Source organism: Artemia franciscana, chromosome 10 (assembly GCF_032884065.1).
Source record: "Artemia franciscana chromosome 10, ASM3288406v1, whole genome shotgun sequence".
NCBI classification, from domain to species: Eukaryota; Metazoa; Arthropoda; class Branchiopoda; order Anostraca; family Artemiidae; genus Artemia; species Artemia franciscana.
Genome location: NC_088872.1, coordinates 16,388,139 through 16,400,538, shown reverse-complemented (window position 1 = coordinate 16,400,538; position 12,400 = coordinate 16,388,139). Strand labels below are relative to the sequence as shown.

Below are 12,400 nucleotides of genomic sequence, written 5' to 3'. Positions count from 1 at the left end.
GGACTTAACGACTTGAAAATGTATAATCATAATTTTTTTTACGAAATGCATCAAAAATTTGTCTTTACGTATTTTTGCTACTTCTTCGCGTATCGGACGCAATTTCAGATACATGGATGTCCCCCCGTAAATGCGGCCTTGACTGAAATTAAATAAAAAAAACAAGTTTTTTCAACTGAAAGTAAGGAGTGACATCAAAACTTAAAACGCACAGAAATTACTTCGTATATGAAAGAGGCTGCTTCCTCATCAACGCCCCGCTCTTTACGCTAAAGTTTGACTCTTTCTCTCAATTCTTCTTTCTAAAACAGTAAAAAACTTTAGCGTAAAGAGCGGGGCGTTGATGAGGAAGCAGCCTCTTTCATATACGAAGTAATTTCTGTGCGTTTTAAGTTTTGATGTTACTCCTTACTTTCAGTTGAAAAAACTTGTTTTTTTTATTTAATTTCTGAACGTTTTTGAATCAATGCATGTTTTGATTTTGGCTCTCCGCAGAGGAATAATCAAAACGAAATTTGCATATTTTTTTTTTGGCTCAATGGCTTTCTCATAATTTTGATCGAATGATTTTGAGAAAAAAAGAGCGGGGGACGAAGCCTAGTTGCCCCCCGATTTTTTGGTTAATTAAAAAGGCAACTAGAACTTTTAATTTTTTACGAATCTTTTTATTGGTAAAAGATTTACGTAACTTATAAATTAGCTTACGTAAAGAACTTTTGTATTCTCATGTTTTTATTACATATATGAGGGGATTCGCCCCATCGTCAGTACCTCGCTCTTTACACTAAAGCTTAAATTTTATCCCAATTCATTAAGAATGACCCCCTGAATCACAAAAGCCGTAGAATAAGAAGTTGAAATTACCGAAAATACTTTAGCGTAAAGAGCGAGGTATTAGAAGGAGGTGAGCCCCTCATATGGGTAATAATTTCTGTTTGTTTTAAGTTTTATTGCTGTTCCTTACTTCCAGCTGAAAAAGCTTTTTCACTTTTATTTTTTAATTGTTTTTTTTTAAATAATGCTAGTAAATCCTGCTCTCCCTTCATGGAAATTTTCTTCTCCCATTACAAATTCTCGAAGGAAAGTTCCCCCAGCATATCCCCCTCTTCTCAACCCCTCCCCCAAACCAAAAAAATCCTCCTGAAAACGCCTGTATACTTCCCAATAACCATTACTATATGTAAGCACAGGTCAAAGTTTGTAACTTGTTGCCCCTCCCACGGGGACTGTGGGGGAGTAAGTCGTCCCCTAAGACATAGTTATAAGGTTTTTCGACTACGCTGAATAAAATGGCCTTCTCAGAATTTTGATCCGTTGACTTTGGGAAAATAATTAGCGTGGGAGGGGGCCTAGGTGCCCTCCAATATTTTTGGTCACTTAAAAAGGGCACTAGAACTTTTCATTTCCGTTAGAATGAGCCCTCTTGCAACATTCTAGGACAACTGGGTCGATACGATCACCCCTGGGAAAAAAAAACAAAAAAAACAAAACAAAAAAACAAATAAACACGCATCCGTGATCTGCCTTCTGGCAAAAAATGCAAAATTCCACATTTTTGTAGATAGGAGCTCGAAACTTCTACAGTAGGGTTCTCTTATACGCTGAATCTGATGGTGTGATTTTCGTTAAGATTCTATGACTTTTAGGGGGTGTTTCCCCCTATTTTCTAAAATAACGCAAATTTTCTCAGGCTCGTAACTTTTGATGGGTAACACTAAACTTGATGAAACTTATATATTTAAAACCAGCATTAAAATGCGATTCTTTTGATGTAGCTATTGGTATCAAAATTCCATTTTTTAGAGTTTTGGTTACTATTGAGCCGGGTCGCTCCTTACTACAGTTCGTTACCACGAACTGTTTGACTGTAGTTCAATCATGCAAGGGTTTTAATAAAACACCTTTTCTTGAAGGGATACATATTATGAGAATAACGGGCAAGTAAACGAACTAGAGAAGGTGTCAAATTATTAATTAAGGACGTGTGAAGTAGGGGGCCACTATATTGAAACTGCTAAAGATCTGGGAGTTGCTGTCAGACGCCCTAATAATACAATACTGTATTGGCATGAAGGACTGCTCAGCCCGAATTTGTCTCAGTTAAAGATATTCATTAACACCATCGTTTTCTTCCAGCACTACCGATTTCCTTCTTATTACATGAAAACATGCCTGTAAAATAAGAACAGGTTTGAATAGAAAATATTACAAAAAAATTAAAATCTATTAAATTCGGTCAAACTTCCTTCTATATCAGATATGGTGATGAAGATATGAGAAAAAAGAATTTTTTTTGATTCAATCAGCTTATGCTTAGAGCCATTTGTGCCCACTACTTTATTTAATAAAAATAACATTTAAAAAATTAAAAAAAGGTTAGACTTTTCGTTAAGAAGTAATGATGCCTAGGTTATTTAAAAAAAAAAAACAACTTGTAACCAAGAGCTTTCATTGTAAGTGTGTTATTGTTTATTATTTTCTTTGCTGAAGACGGCCCTTAGATATAGGGCCGAAATATTCAAATAGGTTTTGTTCATTCACTGTCTTGGGGGAAAAAAAGCCCTCATTATTCTCTCTTCTGTATTTGTAAATAACCTCTGTTTTCAAAACCGTTTGAAAACCAAAAAAGGGCACTGTGTATCATCATTAGACTTGTAGACTACACTTCTTGGTCAACTTTTTTTTTTGGCTCGGCGAATTCCAATTATGAAATTAAATTATGATCAAAATTCAAGAATAGTTATGCTAGGGGGTTATCCTTTTTTCCCCTCTCCGGATCTGCCACTGGGGAAGACCATGACCTTCTTGTCACCTTTTAGTATACCTAAAACTGAAGTCTAAGTTGAGCTTGTAAACTCAAGTCTTCAATTACAAATTTCTTTAGTAATTAAAAATAGGAAAAAATTAGTAATTAACCCCAAAGGTTAAAAGGACAAAATAATTGCAAATTTCCTTCCGAAATTAAGCACGCGCTGTTGCTCCACATCTGTTGTTTATTGCCAGGAAATGGCGGCTAATCATAAGGAATTATTGAAGTCAACATATTTCAAGAACCATTATTGCTGACCATCTGAAGGAAGCTATCAGTTCCACATCGGGTTCTGCGTATTCGTGGCACAATTAGCCCATCACTGGAAAATACAACCGTTCTCTTAAATCCGTGAAAATCTGGGCTTTGTGTTAAAGGAGGTAAATATTGGTATACTTGAGGTTTTCTAATTGCTTTGAATGTCAAGCTTTGATTGATTGCTGTTTGTCAGATTTATAGCGGTTATGATACCAGATTTGCCCTTAAACACCGGTATTTCTTCATCTGAAGGTCACTTTTAGCCTGTATTTACTATAACTTCAACATAAATAATACAATTACAAAATATAAACATTGCAAAAAAGTTTCTTCACCTTAAATTACATTGTTGTTGAACATTTTGAGAAGATCATTGTTTAAATATTGGGGTCCCCCTAGAAGATATTATGAGACGGTCAAGCTCAAGGCACAAACATTTCTGTAAAATTGTTTTCATGGTTCTTCGTGAAGATTTTTCGCCTGATGAAGGGTAAAAAGACATGGAAATACTAGTTGGCAGAGTCTAAGGGACAAAAACTGATAAATTATAAAAATCAAATGATATTAAGCGTCAATATTAACTATCCCAGGAAAGGCTGGAACTATTGGGTTGAAACTATCACTGAGTATCAGTAGGAGGGGGTCAAGGAGATTTGGGGTTATAAGTTGGGGGAGGGTTGGGGGGTTAAAAGATGTTTTTGGTGTCCATTTAGGGTGGATACATTGGTACATGCAAAGTTTTAGGAGGATTACTCACCAAGTAGGCTTTCGAGCGAAACCAGACTCTTCCTTTTTTACTTCAAGCTTAAAAGAGTCAACAACACCAGGGTAATTTCCTATTATTTTTTTCATATTAATAATAAAATGAATTTGAGTGTATATTCACCAAGCTATCTAATTGATGCCAAAGTAGTAAAAAAAGAAAAAAAAAGATGGACAAAACCTGAGAAAGATATTAAAACATTATTGTTCTCCTTATGGATGACTTGTTCTCCAAGAAGAACAAGTCATCCATCCTAAGCGTCCAATATGTAACTACAAACATAAAACTCTCTTCGCCCCATCTAAGAACTATGAAGTGCTACGCAACAGAATTTAAAGTTGGCTTCAGATTTGGGGTCAAATTTAGTAATTTCGTTTGAAGTCTCACTCCTTCTAGTAAAAGGTAAATTATAGTGGCAAATTTATGTTCGTTATTTTGAATCTTTTTAAAATCTCTGTTTTCTCCATATAGAATTCACAATCAAGGATTTTAAAGTAATTTCGACCTAGGTACAACTTCTACAGAAGGTTGGTCCATATCCAGAGGGGCATTACTTACAAAATGATTTTCATATTCTTATTTCAAATGCTTAGCGTAAGGATAACTGATAGTATATGTTGTCACTGAGTTTTTTCAATGTTTTTTTTCGTACGTTTTTTTTTTTTTACCGATGTAGCACAGCACACAAAAATACAGAAAGAGAGGGAGAGTATCTAAATTAACAGCACCACACCCTCAATGATGTAGCGCTACTAAAATCATTTTTTTTTAATTTTTTATAAATCTGGTGTATCGGATAACCATTACCAGGATAATTTACTGCGGAATCGTTTCGATTCTGTCGAACAATCAGGATTTCTAAGAATTAAGACGAGTCTCTGAGACTAGCAATAGGACTTGAGCAGGTATAGTAATGGAGTTCGAATTAAGTGAATACGAAAGAACTGTGCCGTTTCCTTTATCGCTGATAATTACAAATAATAGAGTTTGGACTATTGTAAACAGATTTTTATCCCGCACGAAGAGACTTGACTTTTAGTTAGTGTTTATGTTTTGTTTTCGATAGTGGGTATTCTTTTTTTGTAGTGTGTATGTGTTTTTGTTTTCTGTGAAATACCTGTTTTTGGTTTAATAATAAATAAAGTATCTGGCAATAGGACTTGTCGGCAAGTTGACTATAAGAAATAAAGAAACCGATAAATAAAATAATGTTTAATTACAATCGCTTATGCAACAAGTTACAGTTCTGTTCTAGTTTTAAAAGAAAAATTAGATTTGACAACATGCTCATCATCTGAAAGGTCTTCCGCGTCGAAACCAGTGTCGGTATCAAATGCAGGGTTATTTCCGTACATTGGGTTCATTGGTTGAATATTCCCAGTGTAACCGTTGTTAATATTGCCATAATTTCTGAATTCTGGGTTATCTTCAACTCCAATAAACACAGAATCGCCACTGCTTAAACTAAAAAGAATAGGAAGAATTATCTTTTGTTTAAAAGGGCATGGAGTGCTTTGAGGCAGGTCTATAGCTGGGATTTACACTTTTTAGGGGGAGGGCTCCTTCTGTGTAAAAGTTTATGCATCCCTTGCTTAACGATACAACAAGTATTTTGTATGATTTTGATGTTTTGGAGTGAAAGAGGAGGCCAGAACCTAAGCCTTTTTTCTTGGTTCAAAAATATTTTATTAAATTCTGTTTTTTTTTTGCATTTCTATTAATGATTGAAATTTATCTTTAGTTTGACTTACAAACTACTCATTTTAAGTAGTAGTCATAATATATAGCATTCGTTCCTCTTCTTTTATTGTTCGTTCCTCTACTTTGAATTACAAAATAAAACCACATTTTATGATCTTGTTATAAGCTAACAAATAAAACATTGTTAAATATGAAAGTAAAAAGCAAAATCAAAACTTAAAAGAAACAAAAACAAACCTTAATATGGGAGCGAGGGTATGCTTCACTCAGCTCCCCTCTATACGCTGAAATTTAATTTGGTCTTTCATGAAAGCAGTATACATTATCACATAATGCTTTGATAAAATATGTCTAAACAATTACTTTTGAGCTAAAATTGGAGAAAAACATTTGAGCCAAGAATGCAGAAAATATCATCTACACTCTTGTAAATGAGTTTGTAATGAGATCGTGTAAAATCGTTCGAGATTACTTCTTTTGTCAGTCAGATTTTTTCTGTGGACCTCAGATTCCAATAATCGAGTCGAGAAAAACAGCTTTGCTGCTGATATTTTTTTTTTAGGAACAAGACACACGGAGGTACTTGGTCAATGCCAAAAATTTTCACCTGAGATTGAATAAATTGGAGTCAGTATTGCAGGAAATATCACCAATAATTCCGAGAAATGTCGTCGGGAATGCAAAAAATTAAGCCAAGAAAGCTGTTTGGTCATATAATGGTACAGGGAGGATACCATGGATTTTAAGTTCAAACGGACTAATACCAACAAGGATTCAAACACTTGGAAATCCCCACCCCCACTCTAAGGATATAAGTTTACGTCCATACTATACCATTCTGACCTCGTGCATCTATTTTTGTTTCAATCAATTTCTTGCTTTTTTTTTCTCCCTTTGTATGCATTAAATAAAAAAAAACTAATTTTTTTTAGCTGAAAGTAAGGAGCGACATTAAAACTTAAAACGAACAGAAATTAATCCGTATATGAAATGAGTTGTCCCCTCCGCAATCCCTCGCTCTTTACGCTAAAGCTTTTAACTGTTTTAAAAAGTAGAATTGTGCCAAAGAGTCAAACTTTAGCGTAAAGAGCGAGGGATTGCTGAGGGGACAACTCATTTCATATACGGATTAATTTCTGTTCGTTTTAAGTTTTAATGTCGCTCCTTTACTTTCAGCTAAAAAAATTAGTTTTTTTTTTATTTAATTTCTGAACGTTTTTGAATTAATGCATGTTTGGTTTTGGCTCTCCGTACATAAATTATTAAAATGAAATTTGTATATTAATTCTTTTTTTGGCTAAATGGCTTTCTCTTAGTTTTGATCTGACAATATTGAGAAATAAGGGGTGGAGAAGGAGGCCTAGTTGCCCTCCAATTTTTCGGTTACTTAAAAAGGCAACTAGAACTTTTAATTTTTAACGAACGTTTTTATTAGTAAAACATATACGTAACTTAAGAATTAACTTACGTAACAAACTTTCATAACCTTATATTTTTATTATGTATACGAGGGGGTTTGTACTCTCGTTAATACCTTGCTCTTTACACTAAATCCTAAGTTTTGTCCCAATTCTTTAAGAATGACCCCTGAATCAGAAATGCCGTAGAATAAATAGTTGAAATTACTAAAAATACTTTAGCATAAAGAGCAAGGTATTTATCTCCTCCTAAATACCTCGCTCTTTATGCCAAAGTATTTTTAGAACCCCTCATATGCGTAATAATCTCTGTTCGTTTTAAGTTTCAATGCTACTTCTTCCTTTCATTTGAAAAAACGTTTTCATGTTTATTTTTCATTGTTTTCTTATAGTAATGCTAGAGAATCCTGCGCCCTTGTCATTGAATTTTTCTTCCCCCATGACAGATTCCTCCAAGGAAAGATCCTCCAACATAGCCCCCTCTCCTCAGCCCCACCCTCAAACAAAATAAAATCCCCCTGAAAACGTCTGTACACTTCCCAATAACCATTACTATAAACACTGGTCAAAGTTTGTAACTTGCAGCCCCTCCCCCAGGGATTGTGGGGGAGTAATTCATCCCCAAAGACATAGTTATTATGGTTTTCGACTATGTTGAACAAAATGGCTATCTCAAAATTTTGATCCGTTGACTTTGGGAAAAAAATGAGCGTGGGAGGGGGCCTAGATGGCCTTAAATTTTTTTGGTCACTTAAAAAGGGCACTAGAACTTTTCATTTCCGTTAGAATGAGCCCTCTTGCGACATTCTAGGACCACTTGGTCAATACGATGACCCCTGGGAAAAAAAATAAAACAAACAAATAAACACGCACCCGTGATTTGTCTTCTGGCAAAAAATACAAAATTCCACATTTTTGTAGATAGGAGCTTGAAACTTCTACAGTGGGGTTCTCTGATACGCTGAATCTGATGGTGTCATTTTCGTTAAGATCCTACGACTTTTAGGGGGTGTTTCCCCCTATTTTCCTAAATAAGGCAAATTTTCTCAGGCTCGTAACTTTTGATGGGTAATACTATACTTGATGAAACTTATATATTTAAAATCAACATTAAAATGTGATTCTTTTGATGTAGCTATTGATATCAAAATTCAATTTTTTAGAGTTTTGGTTACTATTGAGCCGGGTCGCTCCTTACTACAGTTCGTTACCACGAACTGTTTGATAAAATACGCCGGTCTTATTTTAAAACAAAATTCAAGAGAAAAGATGAAGCGCTGGATATGTATCTTCGATAAGGGAGGCTTTACATTAAAATCATGATTTCAACTGCCAGAGTAATTCAAATAAATCTAACCAATGTTTATCGTTTCTATCATATTGTCCGATAGAAACGTGATATGCCCATAAAACTCGAAATGCCACATTTTTGGATCTAAATCAGGGAGATAGTTTTTAATTTCTTCTTCTAAGCAAAATTTTGATGAGTAAAGTTCTCAATATACTTATATAAGGGTTAAGGTCAAGCTCTCAATAAATTGAAAGCGATAACACATATTCTAACTTTAGATTAATGTGTGCAGCTTGTGCACGTATGCAGCGGTGAGGGGTTTAGAACTCGGGCCCTCTGAAATCTGATAACTGTGCAAGTTTTCCGTAGTTTATTAGGGTCACTGATTTGGGCACAAATTTGTCCCTCTCACCCAGAAAACAAAAGTTGTTGAGTACAGAATCTTTTTGAAGATTTTTAAAGCAATGTGCAGCATGAAAAGAAGTAATTTTTCTGACTCATGTGTGCAAATTTTCATGGTTTCTTAATGTGTTTTAGCTTGAAATTCCCTGAAACCTTCCTGTCAATAAATATGACCCAATAGTTATCAAGAATAAATTTTGAAAGGGCATTTCACATTTTCAAATGTTATATTTTAGATTTTTTTTTACTGGTTTTTGTAAAAATCTCTGCTACTTTTCTTTAAGTCTCAGCTACATTTAGTTCATTTATACTAATATTTCTTGGAATTCTGTAAGAAATTTTCCCTCATTCCTGGCTTTTCGTAATTCTCGGTACAGTATATATTTTTTATTGGAGATATCGGCTACTTTTCTTGCAATTTCGGCTGCAATTTGTGTAATCTTTCGAACCAGACTTTTGGCATCAGCAGCATTTCAGTATTTCTTGGTGACTTTTTTTTTTTTAACGAAAATCTTGGTTCCAAATAGGCGAGTCTTTAGAGCAAAAAAAAAAATCTGGGCGACAAATACAATGAAGATTGACCAATGCGAGGTCCCGAGTTTTCAGTACAAATGACATTCTTCTTGAAGCAGGGGAGTTCTAAATTCCAATGTAATCTGCAGGTTTCTACAGAAACATAAATCGTGGTGCTTAAAATGCCAAAAAAAAAAATTGTAAATGTTAACGCAATACGTTGACAAGAATTGTAACTACTGATCAAAGCACTAGGTTATTAATAAGTAAAAATCAAAACTAAATGTCAAACCTAAAATGGCTACAATAATAGAAAAGCATATTCGTTTTTGAATTTTCAAATGTTTCATGACCATCGCATGCTTTAATTTCTAGTTTTTTAAATTTTAATTTCTACGAATGACAGGATTTTCTTTTCCTTTTTAATGTATTCGAATATAAAAAAGTTTTAAGTTTTGTTTTGATATTTTCAATTAAATTTATTTTAATCAATGACTAAGTTCTTTGGTGACACTGTAATACCAAGTGGGACAGATACATGATAGAATGGGGTTATTGAGGAAGTGTAAACATGTATGATTGTGGATTTAAGGCGCTAAATATTTTAAATTCACTTAGGTAGTGGCTATAATAGTTTTTCTGATTAGTAAGGTAGTCAACATGCTAGTCCCATTTGAGATGAAATGAAAACTATAGTATTTTCAAATACAGTAAATATAAACGTTTGATGAAATTCTTTTTTTTAATTGAAATTTATCCTTCATCCAAACCTGGTCAGATTCTTCAATTTGTTTCCCATTATGTCAATTGGTGCGTCAGAAATTTTGAGACTTCTGATCTTGAAAAATATTTCGTTTATCATTTGCCCTTCTTCTTCTACAACTCATCACAGCAAAAAACCACCAGAGACAGAGAACACAAAGCCGTGTCATTTTCTTAACTATATTTACCTTAATGGTCGTCACTTCTTTAGGTCGAAGGCCTTACAACACGCTGGTTTGACCACAGTCTCCAGAATTACCAGGCGGGCGAAACAGGTGCTTATGGTAACAAAAGGGGCGTAACCAGGTCTTTCGAATTACAACGACAAACCAGCTTATGCTGATATTAAACACAATATATGGCACAGATCTTGAACCATTTGTGCTATAAATAAATCAGTCTAAGCATATCTAATAGTTCTTGAATTGTTCAATCACCCAGGTAATAGTTAATTGAAAAGTCTCGGAATAACTTACCTTGCATTGTCTGGCTGTACTTTTCGTTCGTCCACATTCCAAACTGGATTTGCCCCTTCTGCAAACTTGTTTGTATTGGGCAATGCCAAGCCAGCTCTGTTTAGCCCCGAATCTTGGGATCCAAACTGTGTTGTCGTTAAAGCTCTCACTTGTCTTTTCAAACTGAAATGATTAATACAAATTGCTATAGGAATGTTACAAACTTTGGGTACTTGTATGATACATCCCCTACCGCTCAAGAAGTGAAGTTAGGTTCATCCTAATAAAATATGTCTAGGGATGATAAAACATAATACTTTAGAAACAAATTTGGGATATATATTTGCACGCAAGGGGGGGGTAAAGCACAGTGGGTCTACATGCAAGGTGTGTTAGCTACAATTATTCTTATATTATGAGGTAAGAATTTTTTTTTACTTCAAACTGTTCAAATAATTTGACCCCCCCCCCTAATGTGCAAATAAGTAGCCCAAATTATATATCTTCCATCTATTCTGTCACTTGTCTTTGTCTTTTCTCACGCTAAGTTGAAAGAAACTAGCGAAAGTAACCGGTTTACAATGTATCAATGCATGAACAACTTGAACGGTAGGGGGCATATCATACAAGTACCGGAGTTTGTTATACAATATAATGCGCATTTTGACCTTTCTTGTTTTTAACTATAAAATCGATCTCTCCTTAAACTTTGATAATTGTCACGTATATCACTCGTTTTTCATTTTTGAAAATTTTCAAAAGAAAATTCTAACAAGACTTTACAAAAAACTTTTCAGAACAGTACTAATTAAGACTTTGAGTACTGAAAGATTAAGCGTGTTGGACAATTAGAAGAATCTGTCAAGAGAAGTTTGCCCTAAAACAACGCTGTTTCAGGTATGTACCAAGGAGGTGGGACAGTTGTAGTGGGATTTCTTTAGCCAATAGCTCAAAGAAGCCAATTCGAAGATCACCTTAACTTACCACTAAAAGCTATAATGATTTTTCCGTATAATTGTATTATTTTTGTTTCAAATTTCTTATGACTTCTTTTCTACCCCCAATAAACTAATTACCATACAAATGAAAAATAGAAAAACTTGTTCGAAATCTCGTGTGTCCTTTGCATAATAAAGACATGTACTTATCGGTTATATAATAGACACTATTAAATTTCGACACAAAAAACTGGTCAAGTAACTTCTTTATACTTTCGATCAAAAGGATGGCAAAGATCAGATGGGATAATAACCGGTTAGTTTGCTTTGATTAGTGATAGAAAATAGTGTCTCACATTTCTGCGTTCTGGGTACATAATTCTAAGTTATAATTATACAATTTTCCTAATAATATTGATCACATTTTGTTTCATTTCATTAGCATTAATTGAACTTCACTTCCCGAGTGTCTATTATGTAACCGATAAGTACCTAGAACCCCCTTCCCCCCCAAAAAAGAAAAAAAACAATTAGTTAATCATGGATTAATATAGATTACCTTAAATGAGTTTGCAAGTCAGTTCGTAAGTATAAGGTTCTCACTAATATCGAACATTCAATACTTGGATCGCTGCTTCTTTGGATATTTAATTTTACCGATTATTTGAAAGCACAAATAACTACGCAATGATCTAAGTATGGAACTAGTCAATGCGGATTTTGCAAGATAAATTGTAACAGTCAAACGGTTTGTGGTAACAAACTGTAAGTAAAGAGTTTCTCAGCCCAAAAGTAACTGAAACTCTAAAAAATGAAATTTTGATAACAGTAGATACATCTTAAAAATTGAGTTTTTGTGCTGATTCCAAATATGTAAAATTTTAATGTTTAATGCTACCCATCAGAAGCTAAGAGCCTGAAAAATTTGTGCGATTTTTGAAAAAGGCAGAATACCCAAAAAAGTTAAGAAATCTTAATAAAAATAGCACCATTAAATACAAGTAGCATACCCTATCTGCTTTTAACAACGCCCAAAGGGGATATACTATTGGAGCTACTAGCGCCTCAAGACGTCATTACACTCACCTGG

The 12,400-nt window shown here is 34.2% G+C and overlaps 1 protein-coding gene across 1 annotated transcript in view; it reads right to left on the bottom strand.

Annotated features, from left to right (window-relative positions):
* Window positions 1-5,027: 5,027 nt before the first annotated feature.
* The window catches only part of LOC136031841 (protocadherin Fat 4-like), a 162,746-nt gene continuing 155,373 nt past the window's right edge, over window positions 5,028-12,400 (bottom strand). Inside the window, exons 28-29 of the mRNA XM_065711677.1 lie at window positions 10,394-10,555; window positions 5,028-5,294 (exon numbers count right to left, since the gene is read on the bottom strand). Of these exons, the coding sequence (XP_065567749.1) occupies window positions 5,069-5,294; window positions 10,394-10,555 (388 nt within the window). The 3' untranslated portion in view covers window positions 5,028-5,068. The remainder of the gene's footprint in view (window positions 5,295-10,393; window positions 10,556-12,400) is intronic.